The sequence below is a fragment of the Dasypus novemcinctus genome, chromosome 3, assembly GCF_030445035.2.
Source record: "Dasypus novemcinctus isolate mDasNov1 chromosome 3, mDasNov1.1.hap2, whole genome shotgun sequence".
Lineage (NCBI taxonomy): Eukaryota > Metazoa > Chordata > Mammalia > Cingulata > Dasypodidae > Dasypus > Dasypus novemcinctus.
Genome location: NC_080675.1, coordinates 156,616,145 through 156,641,315, shown reverse-complemented (window position 1 = coordinate 156,641,315; position 25,171 = coordinate 156,616,145). Strand labels below are relative to the sequence as shown.

Below are 25,171 nucleotides of genomic sequence, written 5' to 3'. Positions count from 1 at the left end.
TTACTATTAACATTTAACATTTTGTTTGTTTTAACATACTAATCATAGTTCTTTTAAACTTCCTGTCTGATAATTCTAATCTTTGTCATACCTGATCTAGTTCGATGCTTGCTTTGTCTCTTCAGACTTTTTTCTTCTCTTTTAGCATGCCTTGTAGTTTTTTGGGTTTTTATGCAATTGAAAGCTAGACATGATATATTGAGTAATAGGAACTGAAGTAAAAAGCCTTTAAATGTGAAGTTTTACAATACTCTGACTAGATGCTGAGTTGCATTTAATGTTTGTAGTAGCTGTAGGTACGAGAGGTTTCCAGTTCCTCTGGTGTCCTTGTTTTTGAATTCCCTCTTGACTTTAGACTTCCCTAGGAACTCCTCCTTAGAGAGAATCTGTATCTTGCAGATTTTTCGACTGTAATCTACTGTTATTGTACAGGAGCCCAGTTGATATCATGATTAGGTGTAAGGAAGGGAACTATTCCATATTTCTGTGGTTAAATCTCAGTCTTTTAGTGGACCCGTGTCCCTGGATTGTGACTTTCACAGTGTTTCTTAACTCCCTGCTCCCCCTTCCTTGGTGAGACAAGAAGACTTAGTGGATCCTAGAGTCTGAGAAATGTCCTTTCCCCAGGTGGGATAAAACTGGTAAAGTCTTTCCCCTGGAGGGTAGGCCTCTGTGATGGAGAAGGCTCTGGGTGTATTTCACAATGTTTACCCTTTCCCTACCCCTGCAAGAGCTACAAGGTGATCTTACTTGACTCTCAAGTAAGGGAACATGGTGGGGTTCCTGGAGGTCTGACACAAACACTTGGAGACCCACTAAGACTGAGGCGCTCACTCTTGGGCTACTCCATACGTAGCCTCCAGTAATTTGTCAAAATTATCATTTAAGTGTGCCTACCAGTATACTGCTGCAGAGTGCCTGCTCCAGTTTAGTAGATCTGGGCTGTGATTCTCTGGATTGGTCCAGCCTCTCTCTCCAGATTTTGGAGTAGTGGTATGCCCTGCCACCTAAATTTTCTTATGGGTCTGAGATAAGGCATTGATTTTTCAGTTTGTTATTTTTTTTTCTTGTTGTAAGGAATGGAGTGACGAACTCACAGCTCTTTACATTTTGGAGCGGAAACCAGAAATCTTTTCATTAGTTTTATCCTTTTTACTTACAATGTTAAAAAAAACACTTCTGTTCATGTTCCATTGAGTTATGTAGTATTTTGCCCACTGGGACTTAAGAGGTACATGTCTCCCATGTATCATCCTGAAGATCTCTCAGGTGTACCTATTTAGGAGGTGATATCCAATCAGCAGGGTGGGATGGTGGAGAAGAGCAGCTAATAAGCTCTTGACACAGTGTGACTCATTTTATAAACTTAGGCAAGCTGATTATCCCCCAGGAATTAGACCACAGCCTCCAAAGTCCCTTTCCTTTTTACATTTCTTGCCAGGAACCACCAATAAAGGGAATGATTTCCTTCTGCTTGTGATTTTTTGTTGTTGTTGTTAATTCATTCAGAACAGAGTTTCGAAGTATGGACTCCTGAGGGATCCTCAAGACCATTTAAGTACATGTGAGGTCAAAACTAATTTCATAATAATGTTAAGATGTCATTTGCCTTTTTCACCTTGTTGGATCCTACTGCTTAGGAGCTGTGCAGCTCAATGTCCTGATGGTGTAAGAGCATTGGTGAGTAGAACATTGGTGCCTTGGCATCAAGCAAGACAGTGGCACTAAATGATACAGTCATCATGTTCTTTACCACCAGGCACTCTTGGGAAAAAGTATTCCAGTTCCCTGTAAGAATGTTTTTGGTAAAGTCGGGGAAATTAATTTGATTAAATCTCATTCCTTTGAGAATATACCTTTTTAATATTCTGGGTAATGGAAGTGGAAGGTATTCCTAGTGGATACCGAAGTGCCACAGTTGAATTGAGGAAAGGCCCTTTGTGATTTTTTTTTTCAGGCTGAACTGGCAGCATTTTTCATAAAGCCTTATTTTTACTTGACAGATTGATGGCTAGATGATAGCTATTTCATCTTGGGTATTATTTGCCACACATTTTCTGGAAATGAATGAAGTTGTTACTTTAAGGAAAACAATTACTAATTTTTGTGGTCGTAGAATTTGAACTTACACATGAAAATTATGATTTTGGAAAACTTCTGTTTGCTCCTGTGAGACTAACAAGTTGTCCAACAGGTAAAGACTTTTCTGAGGAGATAAAGTGATTTTTTTAATATCATATAATGAAATGGGTAAATATTTGTAAGATCTGTATAACAGTGAACCAATATTTTCCAAATGATTAATGCATAACATTAAAAACCACACTGTAAAAAATATCCAGCTGCACAATAGACCAGTGAATTTTAATGATTTGGTTTCACATTCCACCTTGCAAGTAACCTTTTAGAAACCATCACTTGCCAAGTTTTGGTGGAGTATCAAAGATGACCCACAATTATCTGAAAAAGTCTATTAAAATACTCTTTCCTTTTCTATCTGACTATCTGAGGGGAGTCTGGATTTTCTTGTAACAGATGGAATGCAGAGAATCTTAACTGTCTTTTGTGACACTAGACATTAAAGAGATTTGCAAAAATACTATTTGAAAAACAAGTCTTTAATTAAAATTTGATATTTTAACTGATAGTGAATTTATTACTATTATTTTTAATGAATAAATATTTTAAAAATGTCTCCATTTTAGTTTCTAAATACAATAAATATAGGTAGGTATAACCCATATAAATAAAAATTCTTTGAGGTCCTGCAATTATTAGACTATATAAGAGATCCTAAAATGAAAAAGTTGAGACATACTTATGTGAACTTTCTACATTCAGATTTTTGAGGACACTCTGTTAACCTCGTATTTTAGAATTTGTTGAATCTCTTACATATTTATACTATTTTACAGTTAGAATCTGTGGATAAAAATTAAAAGTTTAAAAATTTTTCTTACCCTATACTCTAGCATATTTACTACCTAGGCATCTGTAGAGATTAGTAATTCCTGAATGGTGTCTATAAAATTGTGGCCCACCAGATGCTGTGGGATAAAATGGATTCATTATTCAAATCTATTTGGGAGGCTAGTATCCTAGATCCTAGATCCTAGTTTTAGAGAGTCACAGTGCACAACAGCGTTTTAAAGAATCCAAGAAGTTTCAAGATAAATAAACTGTTGAACTTTGTAGACTAGTGTGAAGAACTTACTTTTACGGCTTACATTTACACAGCGTCTTTTCTCTGGCAAACTCTGATTTAGGTTATCCTTAAGGCAGAGAAAATGCTAGTTGGATTTGTGTTTAATATCTGAAGGAGTTTCAATTGATGCAGTAATTTGTGTTTCTAGCAGACACTATTCAAAGACTTGAAGCATTCACTTAGTGCGCTTCAGTGGTGTGTTAAAGGTAGGGCAGTTTGGTATTTTGTATGTTTTAAGGAATTAAGTGGCTCATATTTCTAAAAGAAAAAGATTAGGTAGATAGGAACTTATTTGCCTAAATTGTTTTGTGTGAGTCAGCCTGTCAAGTACTTATGCCAGTTTCTTTCTGGAGCATTGATTGCAGGTGTTTAAAAATACAATTTCATAAATACTGGAGTAAGTTGAAATATCTTTTTGTTTAAATTGCAGCAGTAGTCAAGCGCTGTGTTTTAGCTACAAAAGTAAAACTTTGAAACAAGGTTGTAAACTTCTTTGAAAATGAAAGAAAAATAAGTAATAAAAATCATGACATCCTTTTTTAATTTTAAGAAAATGAAAATTTTCTTAAAGGTTGTAGCTTTCTCTGCTAAGTCTAATACAGAGACAGGTGTGTAAGCCTTACCTCAAGTGCCTTAACTCCTGCACTCCTTTCAAATGCTTCTTTGATCAATTTCTTTAATTTTTGTAGGATGATATCTAAGAACAGTGTTACATAGTATAACTCCTTGGAGAAGTAATTTGTGTTACACAGTTTAGGTTCTAATGTTTGATTATTGATTTTTTAAAATAAGTTGGGTATTTTGCCAGACATCTACATTGTATTCCTATTAGATTTTTCAGCATCAAGTAATAAAATTACTTTTAGAAATAAATAAGTAAATAGTAGAGATCTTTTAGTCAAATTATATCACATTTTCAATAGGAAATGTTACCTTATTTTGTACTTTTTTTGTAGTATTTATATTTTCATTTTGTAGTGTAGGCATAAAGAAGTTTCTTGTCTTTTGTTGGGGAAATCCTATATGATTTTATTTGGTTTAGGTGCAGATGGAAACTATGGGTCAGAGTTCATTTGCCTATGAAAAAAATGTAACCAATGGACAAATGTTATTAAGGTTGGTATTTTATATATTTGGATTCTAGTTAACAGTTAAATCAGAGGCATCTTTTATTTTAGAACACCATGATTTTTATTTTAAGGGGAACCTTTGTCTTAGAATAAGGTTTATTTAACATGTTTCATACTAAGGGCTTGTGAAGGAAATTCTGAGGCAAGAGCAAAGGAATAAAATTTGTTTATGGTAGGGTTTTTAAGTGGGAAACTGAGATAAAGTATTAGGAGACCATTCCAGAAGTTGACCTAAGATGCAGAAGGCTCTGGAAGGAACTGTAGTCAAATTATATAAAGCAATCCAGAGGAGGCTTAGTCTTTCTCTTTTTACTTCCTTCACACTCCTCTGGTTCCCAACCTTTACCCCCTCCAATCCAAAAAGCAAACAAACAAACAAGCCTAAAGCCTTGTTTTTGCTTTCTTATGTTCACTATTTCTTTGTTTCTTATGTTCACTATTTCTAAATGTTTTCCTTCTCTGTCTACCTCTGTGAATCCAGATATTTTTATCTAAGTAAATAATTTCAGCCTGTCATAAATATGGTAGTAGCAATGTTCAAGGGAGATGATTTAGGATATTTAGTTTTCTAAGCTGTACTGCTGGCCCTGGTTTTGGAGTTAATATTAGAAAAGCTGATTTCCTGTTTTATACCAGCCCATTTATTATTAATAATGGGCTTCTCTGCAAAATGAGAGGACTAATAACCCTTTGAACTAATAGGTAATTCCATTCAAATTAATTACTATGAATACCTTGTAGTTCTTTTGCATCCACCCCAAATACAAATGTTTTTAATTCCCTAAATTATATTCTTTTGTGAGGTGTTCCCCCAAGTTTCTCCTGTTATAAACCCATAGCCAAGGCAATTGTTATTTAACAATGTAGGAATTAATTTTCTAAGCCACTTAGTAAACAGTGTATACATTTTTGTTACTTTTAAAATTTCGTTCACTTTATTCTCTCCCTCTGCCTTCTCTCCTGCTGCTGCTGCCACCTCCTCTTCCCTTGGCCCTTTAATCTCCAGGACAGGGCACTATTGAGTATCATAGTAGGTGCTTGGTAAATTTTTGTTTTGTTTTGTTCTGTTTTTATATATTTTTCCCTCCCTGAGATGGCTCCTTTGTCTGTTTGTTGTTTTTGCTTAGTGTCTGGTCATTATCTGTTCATTGTTTGTCCTCTTTAGGAGGCACTGGGAAGTGAACCTGGGACCTCCATGTTTGGGCACTCAACTGCTTGAGCTACATCTGCTCCTTGGTAAACTTTTGTTTTTTTTTTACAGTAATACCTACTTTTTTTTTTAAAGATTTATTTATTTAATTTCTCTCCCCTTCCCCCCCATCCCCCAGTTGTCTGTTCTCTGTGTCTATTGGTTGCATGTTCTTCTTTGTCTGCTTCTGTTGTTGCCAGCAGCACGGGAATCTGTGTTTCTTTTTTTGTTGCGTCATCTTGCTGCGTCAACTCTCTGCATGGGCCGTGCCATTCCTGGGCAGGCTGAACTTCCTTTCCCACTGGGCGGCTCATCATATGGGGCGCACTCCTTGCATGTGGTGCTCCCTTACGTGGGGACACTCACGCGTGGCAGGGCACTCCTTGTGCACATCAGCACTGCACGTGGATCAGCTCTACAGGGGTCAAGGAAGCCCAGGGTTTGAACCGCGGACCTCCCATGTGGTAGACGGATGCCCTAACCTCTGGGCCAAGTCCACTTCCCCTTGGTAAACTTTTTGAGTATTGTGTTGACAGGAAAACAAGTACTCGTCTTTCATTCATAACCTTCTGTTCCTAAAATAGTATTCCTGGAAAAATAGCTCATAGACATTACAATGAGTAGTCCTTATTATTACTCTTTATGGTCATTAGCCAGCTTTTCACTCAACAATGCCAATATACAGCAAGATGAGGAATTACTGACATCACTCACTTCATCACTGCACATCTTTTTATACAGGTAAAAGTTCTGATGTCTTAGCCTGATTCAGTCGTACAGTGAGTAATTTCAAGAATGTAACTTCCATTAATTTGCTCAGGACTGAACTGATTCCCAGTAATATATTATGAATTGCTCCTTCACTGTTAAGCTTTTAAACTAATTTGTGACCTTAAGCAGCTAGACAGTCTTTGTGAGTCTGTTTCTTCCCTTGTTAAATTAAGGTCCTATTCTACCCTTCTTAGCATCCTTTTGGTCTGGAACAGGAAAGTGCTTTGTCATATTGGCCACTTGGCCACACCACCTGAGGTGAATGTCCTTGCAATCACTTTCCTTTCTGTTCTTTGATTTTCTTCTTAGGAAGATAATTGCATGTGCAAAACATTTTGAATCATGTATTTTATGCAGTGAAATGAAAGTTCTCACCGAAAGTTTTATGACATTTTTACCTAATAGTGTATTCGTTTGTCTGTTGTCTTGCTGATACTATCCCTGTGCCAGTGTGGTCAGAAACTCCAGTCTTCAAGCAGGCACTCCTGCTTCCCTCTATGGGACTTTTAACAATTGATAATTTTTTTCTTTGGTTCCTCATCTTTTAAAAAAAGAAGAGGTTAGAAACCAACCACCTCAGAAGTCTGTTGTCAGATTAATTTGTAATTTGGAAATCAAAGAATGTTATTAACATGAAAATTTTCTTACTATTTTAACACCAGGAAAATGGAGACTCTACCTTCCAAGAAGGGACCATCTGCTTTTCTGGCAAAGAGAAATGAACTTGATCCTTACTAGGACTTAAAATTAATATTTTAAAATTTATTTACCACATACTTCTGTAGCTTTTATTATGTGTGCTATCTTAAGTACTGTATAGAAATTAACTTCTAATGCTTGTAAAACTTATGAGGTGCATATTATCATTATCCTCCATTCATAGATGAGAAAACTGAGGCAGGAATGGCTTGCCCAAGATCATATGGATGTGAGTAAGTGGTGGAGCCTGGATTTAGGCCCAGGCAGACTGGCTCCAGAGTTGATGCTTTTAACTACTATGATAGGCCCATCATAAAAGATAATTCTATAGACAGAGATTGTGCATTGTCAGGAAATCTTTAAAAGATCAGATTCTCCCAAAATATTAAAGGACTGCCACAAAGCACTGCTCAAGGAGAAGAAAAATCAATAGCAAATTGAGTAAAACTTTCCAATAGTATTTAGGCCTAGAAAGTACAGTTTTCTCTGGATAAGGCCCATATAGAGATAAATAACTTCTGAGGGTGGTAGTATTTCTGTGGCTGCTTCCTGTGAATTAAAGTTGTATCAATTTAATTTCATGTACCATCTTTTCCATATTTAATAACTTGGTCTTTTATTATTTCAAATTATTTCTGATACAAGCAAAGGGGCTTTTCAGATTCTGGGATTTTGTGTGTGTGTGTGTGTGAGAGAGAGACAGAAATGCCTTTTTGATCTTTGGTTTTGTTTTATTTTTAATAGTGCATTAAGGTTAAATACTCATTTAAAATCTTTTCCAAAAGTGAAAAAATGTAGTCAACATTTCTTTTACCAGTTTCTGCAGATGTTCTATGTTTGCTAACATAAGAGTTCCCCAATGTTGGTCTGTAATCCTTTTCCCCTTTTATTTTGGATGCAACCAAGAGTGCATAAATGATCTGACCATCTCTAACATGACCAAAAGCCACCTGAGGTAGGAAGCAGGGCCTAACACTGGAAATAACTCTTTTGTTAGCTCCTTTTGAGAAAGTACTCCTGAAGAGAAGTATATGATGTTTGAAATAGTGTCTTTGGAAATTCTTCAAACAGTACCATTGCCTCCTTGACGGTGATACCTAATCCATTCATTGTCTCATCCCCAAAGAAATCACAAGATATGGATTAATATTTGATTCTAAAATAATACTTCTCACCTTGAGTAGAGGCATATGGATACAGGATTTTCAACTCATGAAACTTTAACTCACTTCAGCCAAGCAGTCTAAAACAAGTTTGGTCCTTACCTTGATGTATTTTTAAAAAACGTTTAGCTGTGAGGATTTAGCAATTAAATATTTCAGAGCCTTTTAAACAACAATAACAAATTCATTGTTTTAAGAAGCTGACTAATAGTCCCAGTTAAAATTAATTCCAGGTGTTAAATATTCCTGTTACCTGATGCTGCATAAGAAATCATCCTAAAAGTTAGTGGCTTAAAACAGCAACAATCATTATTTTGCTCAGGAGTCTATAATTTTGGTAGAGGTAAATGGGGACAGCTTCTCTTTGCAATTGTGGTATCAGCTAGGGTAACTCACCTGGAGGCTGAAGAATCCACTTTGAAGGTGTGGCTGGCATTTGGTCCTGCCTGTTGGCTGGAAGCACTCGATCTATGTGCCAGGCCATGGCTCCTTTCTAGGTGGGCCTTTCTGTAGGCTGCTTGGTCTTCTTCATGATATAGTGACTGTGTTTCAATAGTGAGTGTCCCAAGAGAGCCACCTTTTATGAATTAATCTTGTAAGTCATAGAGGTATCACTTTTTGCCATAATTGCCCAGATTCAAGGGGAAGAAGTAATAGACTCCATTCTTCAGTAGGGGAAATGTCAATCACATTGTAATAAGAGCGTATGGGGTGGGAGGTGATGTTGTGGCCATCTTTAGAAAGTACAAGCTGCCACAATTCACCTCTAACCATAACAACTTTTTCCATGTGCAAAGTACACTGATCTTCTCACCCAAGACCCTCAGTCTCATTGCAGTAAGGTATAAGCTTAAATTCAGGCTCTCACCATTTTAATTAGTCCAGATATGGATGAGGTTTCTTGGGTATAATTCTCTAAAAACAGCTCCTTGAATACTATTCCTCTCAGTCTGAAGAGCTGTGAACCAAACAGGCAACTTGTCTTTCCCCCATCCACTGAAAATATAACGGTGGACAGGCATAGAGTAACCACTATAGACATTCCTGTTTAAAAAGGGGAAAATGGGAAACTTACAGCAGGACTAGTCCATAGTAATTTTGAAATCCAGTTGGGTACATTTTGCCAGTTTCTTTTTTCTTTTAAAGATTTATTTATTTATTTCTCTCCCCTCCCCCCCCCCCCCCCGCCCCAGTTGTCTGTTCTCTGTGTCTATTTGCTGTGTGTTCTTTCTTCATCCACTTCTGTTGTTGTCAGTGGCATGGGAATCTTTGTTTCTTTTTGTTTGCGTCATCTTGCTGTGTCAGCTCTCCGTGTGTGGGGCACCATTCCTGGGCAGGCTGCACTCTCCTTCACGGTGGGCAGCTCTCCCTACCGGGTACACTCCTTGTGCATGGGGCTCCCCTCCCCCACACGGGGGATACCCCTGCGTGTCACGACACTCCCTGCACGCATCAGCACTGCGCATGGGCCAGCTCCACACGGGTCAAGGAGGCCTGGGGTTTGAACCGCAGACCTCCCATGTGGTAGACGAACACCCTAACCACTGGGCCAAGTCTGCTTCCTGCCAGTTTCTTGATTGACACTCTCTCTTCTGGGAGTTCTCTGTAGTTCTTTTTGCTGCAAATATGTAACCCATATTTTCAATTGAGTAGTTTTCTCAGCCTACTTTCTGCCCATAGATCTTTGGGGAACCAGAAGTCTCTTCATTTTGTACTGTCTCAGTTCCTTTTAATCTAAGCTTATTTTTAAAAAATTTTAGGTTTGTGTGTGTTGTGTCAATTCATAATATACTCAGATTAGACAAAAGTCCTTCTCTATATTTGGCTCCTGTGAGACTGCTGTGGTACAGTGCTCTTAATATTCTTAAAAGCCCTTCTGTTTAATGAAGAGGATGTGTTGGCATGTCCTGAAGATCCTTAGAGGGCCTTTTAGCAGTCTGTAGGCTCTAATGAGGTACCCTTTCAGATCTTTCTGAGATCTTAACGAAGGATCTTATGGACCACTCTGGATTTGATCTTTGGCTGGAAGCCTTTCCTTAGTTTGAGAATCATTTGCCAACCAGAAAGACTGGAAACAAAAACCAGTTCTACTTTTGAATTCAGAAAGTCCGGGTTCTTTCTTATTCAACAGTTTGTTATTTTAGCTCATCTTTGACCTCTTGTTTTTATCATGGACAGTGAGAAGAAGCCAGTAATACTTTTAACATTCTAAACTTGTGGCAACACCCCACTCCCAGGTCCCAAAATCTTACTCAGTTACTAATGCTGCAAATTTAGTGGCTTGCAACAACAATCATCATTTTACTCATATATAAAGTTAGGTCAAGCCTGAGTGAGGATAGCTCATCTCTGCTCCATGTAGGGCCATCTGGGGCATCTTGACTGGGGGTAGTACACTAAAAATGGCTCACACCGATGGCTGGCAAATTGGTGCTGGCTCAATTCCACTGTCCTCAGTCCCTTGTTATAGGCTATTTCAGCTTCCTCATGTATGATGGCTGTAAAGAGTGAATGTTCCAGGAACCAGGTAAAAGCTGCATCACCTTTTTCGACTAATCCACAGTAGTCCCGTATCATCACTTCTACCTCAGTCACAGGCCTTCCCAGTTTCAAGGGGAGAGAATCTAGACCCTGTAGCTTAGTTATAGGAATGGTCAGTTATATTTTAAAAAGAACATGGGGCTTGGGAGATATTTTCCTGGTTATTTTTGGAGAGTACAATGTGCTCAATAAAACAAGACTGTATCAGATCTCCCACTGGTAACCTTTTGTATTAATCCTGTCTTTTTTACTTCAGCTAAGCCAATTCCGGTAATTTAGTTTTCACTACTTGGATATGTTTTAAGTATCCACATATACTTATATTTCAACTTTATCCTCATCTGTCTTTGGCCTGAATAAGTTGTGATTTTTCTTTTTATTAAAATAATACTTGTAAAGAACATGCCATCTATTAGGAAAACTAAATTCTTTACTTTGGAAAAAATAAGGATTCACCTTGAATTCATATTCCAGTTTACATTTGCAGGTCAAATAACAGAAGCATTTATGGAAAAATGGCAGTGATAATTTACTGTCTTCAGAAAGATAGTCCCTGAATGGTGATGAACCAGAATTCTAAACAATTAGAAAAGCAATTCAGTGTTGACATAGATGTGTTTGGCAATGAGCTGACAATTTTATACTTTAAAGGACAAGCCTATCTACTATTCATATTTGTGAACTATGAGTGAATAGTTCATATTCATTGAACTGGTTCCTGTGTCAGTCATTGGATTTGCACTGGTAGACGGAGCCAAAAGCAGTTCTGCCTTCGTGGAGCATGGCGTATAATGGAAGACGCACATTAAGACATAATCACCAATAAAGATGGCATCACAGCCTTGTTAAGTGCTAGAGCAGAAAGGAGTCCTGAGAGTGTCTGATGGGGAACCTGACCTGATCTCCCCTGATGAAGTGTGACTTCAGCAGAGATCTGAAAGATGGAAGAAGAGAGAGTCATACCAAGGGATGCCTGTGTGTGGATCCTTGCCCAGACACCTATAGGTAACAGACATTTCTAGGAAGGTAATAGTTTCTGTTGCAGTTCTGTAAAGAGACTACGTGCCAAGGTTGTGAAAGGATCAAATGAGACATCCCATGGAGGGAACTAGGATGAGACTTCCTTTTAGTTGATATCTTTCTAATCTTTTGCATGTAAAGTCATTAGATACATACTTCTTAGTGAAATAATTATTTTTAGAACCTAAAACCCGCCTTAAATATTCTGCTTTGTAGCTTTGTAACATTTTCTTTTTTCTGTCTTTTTAGGGCAACCCAGAAACTTGCAGGACCTGTGCCGAATTAAAATTCGACAATGTATAGGCCTTCAAAACCTAAAGCTACTTGATGAACTACCAATTGCCAAGGTCATGAAAGACTACTTAAAACACAAATTTGATGACATCTGATATCCACAGAACTGTGAGCGAGATTAGGAGTTATATTCCAGAAACTTAAAAGGCTTTTTAAGCCTTGCACAAAGTATATCCTATGCAATTTCTGATTTGCTGTGAAGTCAGAAAGCAGGTATACACTTTTAGGTTTTATTTTGTTTGTCGGTTTGGTTTTCATTGTAGGGGAGGGATTTTTATATATATAAACACACACACCACATGCTTGAAGGTCTTACTTTGGTTTCTTGGTCCAAGTTTAAGAGGTCCAAGCTTTCTATATGATACTGCATTTAGAAAAAAAATTGTTTTTCTAAAATGAAGCAGGCAGGTTTGGAGTGGAGAATTTACCCTTTCCAAATTGTTTATGGTTTCACTGGCATGCACGATATTATAAGCCAGGAGAGCACTTGTTAAAGTAAGGTTTGGAGGCACAGTGTCACCCAGGGGGTCCTGGGTTATGCTGGAAAATGCCCAGAGAAATTTTAAAAGTAATGCTGTCACCTCATTCATTTTTAATGACTACAAATTGGCTGATTCAAACTGTTCTTTTCCTAATTAATGTAGCTTTCAGATGACACAAAGCCAGTACCTCTGCTTTCCTGTCGGCGTGCTCTTGTTTTTAACTTATTTTTTTTAACAACTGTAGTACACTACCCAGAGACACTGTGTCTCAAACTCTGTCCCTAGCTGAATTGTGCTCTTAAAAAGCGTTGATGGGAAAGAAAATAACTTCATTAAGCCAGTGTATTCTGTTTTTAAAACAGTGCCTCCAGTGCAATATGCTTTCTGGTATATTTTATCCATTATTTCACTTGATGTTCATCATCATTCCACAGCCAGCTTTGGCATGCCCATGAGAACAGGAACCGCCACTTTAATTTTCATTGCAGAACCATGGTATGTCAGTTGCAATTTCCATTTTAAGCTTTGTCTTTTACTTCACTTTGAACAGAAAGTTTTATATCCTGGTGGTAAAGTATTCCCTAAAAATCGCCCACAATATTGTTCAACCATTTGGCTTTGATGGTTAAACAATTTGGGGTGGTTTCATGGTGTTTTGGGTTTTTTTTCCCTTCCCTGTTATTAAAAAAAAAAAGCTCTAAAGGATAAAATTTCTAATGGGTGCACATTTGTAAGCCAGGTTAGATCCTAATATTGCTAATTCAACGTTTCCTATTTATTTTAAGGTTGTATGCAGCAAAGCTCTTCAGGAGAGTTATATTATTTTCTGGGTTGATTGGGTATGTTTGCAGTGTAAACGTGAATATGATAAAGTATCTGTGACAACAGAAGAGTTTCTAGAGGCATCAGAGGATCTAAGAGGATAGCCTCGGAAGTGGTTTCCTATGCTCAATTTGGCATTATATTAATTTCAGAAGAACCTTTTCCAATATTCAGTATTGTTCTTAGTGTTTGGAGAAACTTCAAAATAATTACACGCTAGTAGTAAATTTGTCATCAGCAGTTTACAACCTGAAAACCTTCTCTTTTCTTCTCTGAATTTCTAGTTTCAAGTCATTGATAGAAAACTTTTAACTCAGAAGCATAACTGAGATCAAAATTAGGAGCCTACTCTGGCTTCACACTTCTTCAGAGCCAGCAGTGATGTTTTCTCAAGCACAGGGTTTGTTGTCTTGGATGCAAAGTGGCTTTGGCATTGGACTTTCTCTTCTGCTCGTGCCTAGGCAGGGTTTCTGAAGAACGGTCAGCTTTGGAAAAAGGGTGGTCTGGGACATGTACATAGACTCCCTTCCAGGCAGCCAGGAAGAGTCTAGCCAGATTCCTAACCATCCCCAAACTAACTTGAGCCTAACGGAATTGGTCTATCCTTTTCCCAGTAAAAATATCTCCAAAATGTTATCACCCAAGAGAGTTCCTTGTGAAGGTAAGCACTGAACTATGTTCTTATTCATTAAACCAATTCTCAGGCCAGGGCTAAGACAGGGCAGTGTCAGGGACATGACGTGGCTGAAAATGAATTGAGTGTCACTTCTTCCTAAAACCCCAGGCCCAGGGAAATGAGGAGACCTGCATTCTGAGCAGTAATGTTGATGTTACAATAGCACATTAAGGCTCATTTCCCTCATAGGTGTGTATTAATTTATTCAGTTAGTTTAAAATGATTTTCTCTCCCCAACCATTCAAAGGTTTCCAAACTAAGTTAGCCACTGAGTTTGAGTCAGGGAATTCCAAGAGAAAAGATCAGATTAAGGTAAATTCTTTTTTCTGTATTGCTGCTGTGACCTCCGAAAAATTATGAGAGTTCTTCCTGGAATTGAAATTTCTATTTAATGAAGAAGTGTATAATTCCATTATTTATTGTTGGAAGATTTGATTTATTTGGAAACTTAAAAAGAATGCTTTATTTTTTGTTGTTAGTACATTGAACAAGATCTAAAATGTCTCCAAGTTGGTAACTGGTGGATTATAGTGCTGCTTGTATAGGTCTATATTTGAACTTGATAGAGAAGCATTCTGTGGTCACATAATGACTAGAAAGAACAAACATTTTCAGAAAATTAACTAATTGGGTTTTCCAGAATCTTGACTAAAATGTGCATGACATATCAAATTTGTCACTGATCCTTCTATATTTCTTTTGAAATTTTTCAGTTAAGCCTGTTCCTAAACTTTTATAAAAGTATATTTGGCAAGTACACCAAAGAAACCAGCTCATAAAAGATTAATGATCATTAATGAATTGCAACCTCATCTTTTGAAAACAGAGTTGTTTTGTAAATATTTGTGTTTATAAATGTACAGCAGAGTTAAGAGTGTTTTTTAGATTATTTAATTCCCATATTTCTAAACTATTTACTACAGAATAATCCATGCCTTGTTAGTTTGGAAGATTTGACTGTTTTGTTTTTTAATTCATTATCAGTCATGCTTGGAACAACATTTCCACTAGAGAATTCAGTGTTCTGGCAGTCGTAAGAGTACACAGCTGCAGCGTGAGGGAGACTAGCTTGGTTTGTCAGATGCACACCCTAAGAGACAAGAATGTGTAGTATATTTACCAGAATGGACCATATGAAAATTGAGATTCTAACTTTCCTGCATAATTGCTCATTAGCCCAGAATGTGATTGCGATGAGGACGTTTGCCCACAAATTTAGCTCTCATGTAACTCCTAGTGTGTTATTATCATAATGTATTTTGTTCTTCCTTTGTATTGTATGTTTTGCTTTGGGTCAATTTGAATTAAAAAAAAATTTAAATCTGGTTTAAAACATACTGGAATGGTGTCTTATTTCTAGTTTGCCTTAACTCTTAAAATCTTTACAGCCACTTGGTGAAAGGGAACAAAGAGTCCATCCATCATTCATCGGCATTTTAATTTTAGATCATTGAAAATTGTGTACAAATGTGATTCAGAAAGCATCACTGCTTTAGATAGTCATTGGAGAAGTCAATCCTTACCCTTCAAGTTTTTTTTTTTTTTAATGCATTCTGCAAATACCAATCAACAAAAGACCATTGCACTCTTGAGACAACTCAGTGTTGATCCAGCCCCTGAGCCTTTTGTGCGGTCTTCACCTCCTGCCTTGTGCATTCCACACCTTGACTGAGGACGGGGTTTAAATCACAGGGTTTCTTAACCCAGAAGAGTAAATATAGTCAAAGCAATTAATTGGAGGTAGTTTATTAGCCTGCAGGAAATAGAAGCGAAATAACTTTAATTTCACACTTCCTGTATATAATAACATAAACGCATCTTGCTTTGGGAGAGACTTCAAAACTCACATGAATGATGGGTGTTAAGAGAAATTCCACATATTGGAATTTTAACCTTGTCACAAACTTGTCCACAGTTTGGCACAGATAAAGGCCTAGGATGGGACATTTGAAACTATTTTTAATGATCACCAGGGGAGTTCAGATTTGAAAAATAGCTGTGTTGCTTGGAAATCTTGAGGTCATTCCTTTTCCAACATGATTTAAGTAGTATATTGTTTTTTCAGCTGAAAGACAGTTTACAAAACTGTTTACTAGATATTGACAAAACAGGTTATGTACTTGATAAAGATTTCCAGGGAAGCAGACTTGGCCCAATGGATAGGGCGTCCGCCTACCACATGGGAGGTCTGCAGTTCAAACCCGGGCCTCCTTGACCCGTGAGGAGCTGGCCCATGCACAGTGCTGATGCATGCAGGGAGTGACGTGCCATGCAGGGGTATCCCCCATGTGGGGGAGCCCCACGCGCGGGCAGTGCACCCTGTAAGGAGAGCTGCCCGGCGCGAGAGAGCAGCCTGCCCAGGAGTGGCACCACACATACACAGAGCTGACACAACAAGATGATGCAACAAAAAGAAATACAGATTCCAGGTGCCACTGATAGGGATGGGGGCGGTCACGGAGGAGTGCGCAGCGGGTGGACACGGAGAGCAGACAACTGGGCGGGGGGCAGAAATAAATCTTTTTTAAAAAAAGATTTCTATATCCTATGTAGTTGGGTATCAAAGATGAAAGAAAGGGATTTGTATTATGTGCTTGTATTTGAATAACTATATAACTGTATGTCCTCTTTAGTGTGAGAAGTGTAGTTTTGCAAATCTTGATTTTAAATTTATATTAGCTAAATACCAACAAAGGTTTTAAACATTGACTACCAGATTCTGAAATGTAAGCCTGAGTTGCTGTAGACTCTTAGAATCCAAAGGAATTTTTCTTTATTCTATCATTAGCTATTCTTTCATTACCTGTTGAGTTTCTTAAGTCTTGGATAATCAAAACAAAGGTTCAGCCAGCATGTGTATGGCACTCTTGGTTCCCATGTCTTTCCCTATACATTGGTAAATAGTGTTCAATGTTTTGTCATAGATTTCTTGAAAATCTTGGTGCATTTAATAGATATTTCATTCATCTTCCAGAAGAATTCTGTCATTCTTTTTTTTCCCCTAAGCTTTAAAAAATTTTTTTAATTTAATTGCCTTTTTTATAAAAAGATACATAGATCACAAAAAAATATTACATTAAAAAAATATGAGGTTCCCATATACCCCACAACCCACCCCATTCCTCCCACATCAACAACCTCTTTCATCATTGTGGCACATTCATTACATTTGGTGAAAACATTTTGGAGCACTGCTGAACCGCATGGATTATAGTTTACATTGTAGCACACTCTCCCCCAGTATATTCAGTCGGGACTGGTGTGGGGTGTTACTGATGGGGGACACATGGTTGGGAGGGGGTTCTCTAGGGCATGTATATAGGGTATATGATTCTTGACAGTTAACATTCTGCATCACATTTGAAAAGACTGAGGCAATGTGCACTTGATCCTGTGAGAAACCAGTGCAGGAATAAAACCTTGATCTCCTAAGCCCCAGTGGTTTCTTACTGCCCTGAACAAGTGTCTTACGCATATGTATTCAGGTGTGTTCTTAGGTTCAGTCATTCAGCTATGCCCAGATTATCTTGAATATACCTTATACTGGGTTCTTAGTCATTATTTTAGATCAATTATGAATCCCATAAATGAAGTTATTTATCATTTCCAAAGACCCATTAAGTTAAAATTATTTTCCTTCTGTCAGAGATAAGGCCTTTTTGAAAAAACCATGTAATTTTGATTGTAAATATACTTTAAATTCAATCTTGGGCTTTTTCCTGTGTCTTAAAAATCACACTTTAACCCTTTTTTTTTTTTAAAGATTTATTTATTTTTATTTCTCTCCCCTTCCCCCCCACCCCCTGCCCCAGTTGTCTCTTCTCTGTGTCTATCTGCTCCGTGTTCTTTGTCCGCTTCTGTTGTTGTCAGCAGCACAGGAATCTGTGTTTCTTCTTGTTGCGTCATCTTGTTGTGTCAGCTCTCCCTGTGTGTGGCATCATTTCTGGGCAGGCTGAACTTTCTTTTGCGCTGGGCGGCTCTCCTTACAGGGCACACTCCTTGCGCGTGGGGCTCCCCTACATGGGGGGCACCGCTGCGTGGCAGGGCACTCCTGCGTGGCACGGCACCCCTTGCACTCATCAGCACTGCGCATGGGCCAGCTGCACACAGGTCAGGGAGGCCCGGGATTTGAATCGCAGACCTCCCATGTGGTAGACAGATGCCCTAACCACTGGGCCAGGTCCGCTTTCCTGGAACCCTTTTTTTAAGCCTCCAAAATGTACTTTTAATTAGGGAATTTTATTAATTAATATAATTTGTTTTCTACTAAGTAGACATGAAATGATTCAGTTTTATGTAAAATAGCATTTTATGAATCAGAAAAAAGATGGCCGAATTTGAAAAGTGGGATTCAGTTGCAGTTGAAACTGGGTTATGTGATAAGTAGACTGACACTTTGTGACTGACAACAGATATTTCCTATTTTATCTGGCAAACGGAGTCATTTTTTTCCTGCTCTGTCTTGAGCTAGTGTTACTTTTCTTCCTCTCTGATAGTTTTTAGTGAGCTCACTGCTCAGTTCTCTTTCTTTACCAGAAAAAAAGAATATTTGTAGGGAATGGACTTAACATAAATGACTATTTCAGATTTCTCTAAAGGTTTTCTAAGTTTTCCCTTTCTTAATTCAGGTCTCTTAACCCTTTAGTGAAGTACATAGTTGTGCTCAAAGTACACACTCTACCTCACAAAGTTGCTTTAGTGTGCCAGCTTTTGAGTTCCTGAATTGCTTGCTTTCCTTTGCCTTACCTGGATAGAGATATAGTTCAATATCATTTTGAAAGGATGTATAGGAAATTAGCCCTGGCTACATCCATTTTTCACTTTGGGTAGCACCAGAAAGAAATGGTGCATTTCTTCCTAATTTATGACCAATGTTCTTAAGAAATAATGTGCTGTGAGTCCACTAGGCTGTGAGCTCCTTGAGGACAGTCCCTTGGCCTTTCTCATCCATCGGTCAAACAGTTTTTGCCGAAAGAATTGGTTATCCATGGCTTTGGCTGCATATGGCAGCCAACCCAACTTTGTTCCTTCAAACCTTCAAGGAACCTAGGGGTCAACTGGATGACAGCATCAGCATTTCATTCCCTTCTGCATCACAGGTAAGTATCTTTTTTAATGTCTGCTGGCATTGCCTTTTGCTATTCCTTCTTCCCTCTGCTCTTTCCCCTCCTCACTCCCCAGACCCTCGATCACCTGACATATTGGCACTGGGATGGCAACTTACAAAGCAGTGACCAGCAAACTCTGGTTGCCAGGAATTTTAGCAGTCAGGAGTCTCCCTCTCTGAGCTCCTATAATGCTTCCGGTCTTTCAAGGGAATAATTATAGTCCACCTTGATTCCTGTGGATGTCAAAGCTAAGCTTCCTGTGCCTCACCGGTGTGTCGCTTGAGTATTACAGCTATGCCTCCACAGAACTCTCCTCAGTTCTCAGGGCAGCTGGGTAGGGCCTGAGGCAAGGGGAGTTCCTGGCCCATCACCACCCCACAGACTCTTTCCCACATACTCCACAAATGTTAATCATTTTTATGTGTTAGGGAAACACTGGCATGGTTTGTTCTGAATTTCTATTATTAACGTCCTGTGGAAACACATTTTCTTTATCCTTTCTTGTTTTCCATAACCCTCTTCCCTCCTACACCCCCAGCACAGTACCTTTCATATAGTGGGTGCTCAGTCATTATTGATCAAATGAATAATCTAATCCAGACCCTTCATTTACAGGTGAAGAAGCCAAGCAATTGAGAATTGAAGGATTTAGTGACTATGTCTCTGCTTTTCATAACTGGTAGTGTCAGATCTAGAAGAAACTGGACCTCCTTAAACTTGTAATGTTCTCTAGCCATCCCTGGATTAGTGTGGCTCTGCTCCTGAGTGTATCAAGTGTCTTCCATGGAACAGAAGTCAACCCACTGATAACAGCAATAATGGAATCAGATACACTTTGGCCAGAGTTGGCAGGGCTTAGGGTATCATGTTTAGTGTACTTTCTGGACTTAGGGTCCACACATCCACAAAACTTCCTGTAATTTTTCTTAGAGTTCCATTTTCGCCTCCACCATGCTTTTTTGTTTTTTGCTCTCAATTAAAAGCAAGTGTTTATTTTGTATGGAAAAAATTACAGAATATTGATCAAAGGAACAATTTGCCAGTTGTGCTGAGTAATTGTTGTTCATATACTATAATGTTATTTTACATTTATCTGGTCTACTCCAACTCCTTTTGGTTACTATTTGCATGGAATACCTTTTTCCAACTTTTCACTTTTAACCTGGTTGTGTCCTTCTGTTTGTGGTGGGTCCCTTGTAGACAATATGTAGACAGCTCATGTATATTTATCCATTCTATCAGTCTATATTTTTGATTCGGGAGCTTAAGCCATTAACAGTCAATGTTATTACTGTAAAGGCATTACTTACTTACTTTTGTCCTTTGGCTTTCTGTTGTAATATTGTTCTGTTGTCTGTCTTCTTACCCTTTAGTTGACCCTCCCTAATATCTTCATTTCTACCCTCTTCTCCAAATGTCTCGCCCTTGTTTTTTTCCTTTCAGGCTGCAGCACATCCTTTAGTATCTCTTGTAATTCTGGTCTTTTGGTAACATATTCTTTCAGCTTTTGTTTGTCCGGAAAGACTTTGAACTCTCCCTCATTTTTGAAAGACAGCTTTGCTGGATACAGAATTCTTGGCTGGCAGATTTTCTCTTTCAGTACCTTAGCTACATCATACCACTTTCTTCTCACCTCCATGGTTTCTGATGAGAAGTTGGCACTTACTCTTAACGAGTTTCCCTTGTATGTAATGCTTTCACTGTTTCTTGCTGCTCTAAGAAGCTTCTCTTTATCTCTGATATTTGTCATTCTGAATGTGTCTCAGGGTAGGTCTATTCAGATTTATTCTGTTTGGTGTGCATTGTCCTTCTTACATATTGATATTTATGTCCTTCATAATACTTGGGAAGTTTTAGGTCATTATTTCCTCAAATATTCTTTCTGCCCCTTTTCCATTCTTTTCTCCTTGTGGAACACCAATAATGTGAATGTTTGTGCACTTCGCATTGTTATTCAATTCCCTGAGACTCTACTCTGTTCCATTTTTTCCCATTCTTTTCTCTTTCTGTTCTCCTATCTTTTCCAGTTCAGATATTCTGTGTTCAAAATCACTGATTCTGTCTTTGAGCAATTCAAATCTGCTCTTATGTACCTCTAAAATGTATTTTTTATTTTTTTATTTTTTAAAGATACTTAGATTATACAAATGTCGCATAAAAAATATAGGGGATTCCCATTTGTCCCACTCCCCACAACTCCCACATTTCCCATAATGTATTTTTAATCTCATCCATGGTATCTTTCATCCCTATAAGGCTGGTTTCCTTTCTTTGCACTTTCAAATTGTTCTTAATGTTCTCCCAATGTCTTCTTAATATTCTTTATTTCTTTAGTCATATTTTCTTTAAGTTCTTTGAAATAATTTAGGAGAGTTATGTGATTATCACTGATTAATTTTATTAAATCATGTATCTCTTGGGATATTTGGTTTGTTCTTTTGGCTGGGCCATCTCTTCCTGTTTCATAGTTTGGCTTATAATTTTTTGCTGATGTCTAGGCATCTGAATATGTTGGTGAATTTACTCTGATGGTTATTTTCTCTCTCTGCCTATTTTTTTTGTTTGTTTGTTTTCACAGCTCTTCTTTGTTATTTGGTCTAACTCATTCTCAGTCTTTAAAACTGCCCTGCTTAAATTTTCAAAATTGGGCCAGGGACTGGCTAGTGGGGCTAGTGAGTCAGAGACTCTCCCAGAGGTTGGATACAAAGAGTGCAGTTTTTTGTCCATACAGTTTCTTTTTTTTTTTTTTTTTTAAAGATTTATTTATTTATTTAATTCCCCCCCCTCCCTTGGTTGTCTGTTCTTGGTGTCTATTTGCTGCGTCTTGTTTCTTTGTCCGCTTCTGTTCCCGTCAGCGGCATGGGAAGTGTGGGCGGCGCCATTCCTGGGCAGGCTGCACTTTCTTTTCACGCTGGGCGGCTTTCCTCACGGGCGCACTCCTTGCGCGTGGGGCTCCCCCACGCGGGGGACACCCTTGCGTGGCACGGCACTCCTTGCGCGCATCAGCACTGCGCATGGCCAGCTCCACACGAGTCAAGGAGGCCCGGGGTTTGAACCATGAACCTCCCATATGGTAGACGGATGCCCTAACCACTGGGCCAAAGTCCGTTTCCCATGTCCATACAGTTTCCAAACCTACCAGCAGATGGTGCTAGTCAGCGCACCTTTCCACAGAGGTGTTTCAGTCTGGGCTTTCCTGTGTTCCTGAGGTTGAATCTCCAGAGCGGAGATTCAAAGTGGGCTCTGTTGACTGAATTCACTGAAGAAAACCACCCCAACCTCCCCTCTTCCCTTGAAACACCTGACAGGGAGGAAGATGGCTGTTCCCCTCTTTTGGCTGCAGTGACCCAGGGGTTTTACCCCAGCTTAATATCTTGAGGATGGGGGAGGAGAGCCCTTCCTGGCTGCCATGAGGGCTTGGTAACTCGTGTTTGTCATTTCAGCTTCTTTTTCTTTCTATCCCTCACCTTCCTGGAAGTTGTGTAGCATTGTCCTGGTCTGCTGACCCCCAAAGCAGGTGCCTTGGGCAGCTTTTGGCTCTTTCTCTGTTGTTGTTGTGAGAGCATTCAGCTCTGCCTGTTAGTTCGTTGCCATTTTCCCATAATCCTCTCTCCACTGTGCCTTTTTGAATAATCTTGGCAAAGAAAACAGCTTGGACTCCTGGGGCTCCATGAGGACCTACACATGCTGTTGTCCATTCTTGTGAGTGTGGCAATAAGAATTACTTCCTATTACATTGGTTTTTTTTGCTTTACACTGTGTTTGTTTATAAGATGGATTGTTTATCCCAGTATATGTGTCTGTACAAAAATGTCAGTGGCATTCATACTTAGCTTTGTTTTTCTTTCAGCTCTAATTGCAGGAGCTAAGAGATCGATATACCACTATCCTTTTGTCGTTTTGTATGATCCCTCACATTTGTAGTATTTACTTATGTTGAGAGTTAACAAGACTTGGGGGGAGGGGAGGAACAGAAAGTTTGTCTTAGAAATAAATTTTAATTAAAATAAATATCCTTGTATTAAATGACAGCTGCTTATTTGTTAGGTACACTTTAAAATTGACATTTATTTATCTGGAGCCTTCTCCTGAAGCTTATATAAATAGCACTTAAACTAATCTACCAGTTTATTAGACCTTTAGGTCATCTGATAAGTAAAAATGAAGACCCTAGTTGAGATGTGGTTGCTTGAGTGTCATTACTGACCTAGAGAATGGAAAGTTGTTAGAGTACACCCTAATTTAGCTGCCTTTGAGACTAAGGTATTAATGTTCTATTTCAGAAGATACCATTGGCTCACATGTACTATCTGTAGAGTATTTTGAGGTCCATGGTTAAAATCACAATGGACATGCCACTAACAGGAAGTTATTTCTCTTCTGACTTCCTATAAATCCAACACATGGTAGATTTGAAAGTTCTTTGTTTCCATTCCCACCCAGACTGGGCTTGAGAAGTCGTGGTTCAGGGTCTTTCACCTGCTGGGATAATAATAGTGGGAGAGAGATCTCAGTCCCTTGCCTCATGCCACTCCTTGATGAGAGATCCAGCCCCGAGAGGAAGCGCCGTGGACACAGGGCTGGGGTCTGAAGACTCTGAGGGGCCACCTGGAGCCTAGAAATGAGGCTGAGGCAGAATCAGGAACAGAGACCTTCCCTCTGAGGCCCTCAAAGGATTGGGCAGTGCCTTCCTTTGAGCCAGAAGTGTTGTCCTACACCCCTTGTGGGCCTGGAAAGAAGTGTCTTCTTTGCAGTAGCCTATTCAGCTTACTCAGGTTTATTCCCCATTCCTATTAAACCTGTCCTCAGGCTTAGCCTGTAAGGTGTCCATGACAGATGAGTGTCATCTGAAAACAAATGGGTTTATTTCAGTAATACTGAAATAAAGCCTTATATAAAGAGGATGAAGAACCAATAAATATGTCCCTCCCTGTGGAGGTGAAGCCGGGCTGGTGGGCACTGCTCCAGAGAGACCAGGTAGGATTGTGTGTAACCAGGAAGGCTTCAGTATTGGAGGCCTGTGGAATTACAGCAATGTGATGGGTTCATCAAGTCCATAATGAGAAAGAAAGCAGTGTAAGGCAGGAGGCCCTCAAGGGGGTTGGTGCTAAGGCTAGAGTATGACCTAATAGTTCTGTGGGGCAAGGCAAGAGGTTCCCCCTCCTGCTGCTCACTCAACACTTCTTACCAAGGGACTATCTTGCGACAGCTTCTCAAAGGCAGTCCTAATCCAGTCACTAGAAAGCCGATTCCTTCCAGGTTCTTATTCCTCAGTCCTGTCAGTGTCCTTTAGAAAGCCCTGGGTAAACAGAGTTCCTCTTTCTGATGGGAAAACTGGGTTCCATGTCTGCTCCACCCACGACACTTTAAGCCTCTTGAAGGAACCTGGTCTTGGGCTTTATGGACCATTGGGCCGAGAACAAGGCCTCTGGCATTGCCAGCTTGTCAGATGTTTGGCAAGTAAGGGAATGGGCATGACCTTGCCCACAGCCCTGGAACCAGAGAAGAAAACTGAAAGGGAACCAGCACTTGGACTTGTTTAAGTGCCTGCCTTGTTCAGCTCTTTTGTATTTCTTCATATTTAATTTTCACCACCTGCTTCCCCACTCCAGCTCTACATGTCACACTCCCCTCTCCCTGTCCCACCCCACCCTTTCAGTGACTTCTCACCAGGAAGGCTTCTACCAGCCTCTGAGGTGGAATTACTCACCCTTCCCTAGGTTCCCACAGACTTCCTTTATCACCTCTATTAAGACATGTATCACCCAGTCTTGTCCTTTATGTGTACTGGCATTCCTCAGGGTTTTAATTCAGCCTGGGAACCCCTCAGCTAGGTGCAGGATTTTCATATACACACACGTGCGACTTTTCCTGGAAAGGATTTGTGGCATTCTCCAGCTGTCAAAGGGGTGGGCAATCGCAGTGATATTAGGAAGCAGCACCTTAAGTGATTCATTCCACAGTCACTGAGCATGTGTCTTCTCTGTGGGGCCCAGTGCTTGAGGGCAGGATGCAGATGTATACTAGGCCTCCCTACTGCATGCAAGGCCTCGAATCAGCGTGAGTGTGTG

General features: G+C 39.2%; 1 protein-coding gene across 3 annotated transcripts in view; it reads left to right on the top strand.

The window, feature by feature from the left end:
• The window catches only part of ASB7 (ankyrin repeat and SOCS box containing 7), a 59,367-nt gene extending 44,042 nt beyond the window's left edge, over positions 1-15,325 (top strand). For all 3 annotated transcript variants that reach the window (XM_058294620.2, XM_058294619.2, XM_058294621.2), the window contains one exon: positions 11,968-15,325. In XM_058294620.2, coding sequence (XP_058150603.1) covers positions 11,968-12,107 — 140 coding nt within the window. In that variant the 3' untranslated portion in view covers positions 12,108-15,325. The remainder of the gene's footprint in view (positions 1-11,967) is intronic.
• The last annotated feature ends 9,846 nt before the right edge of the window (positions 15,326-25,171 follow it).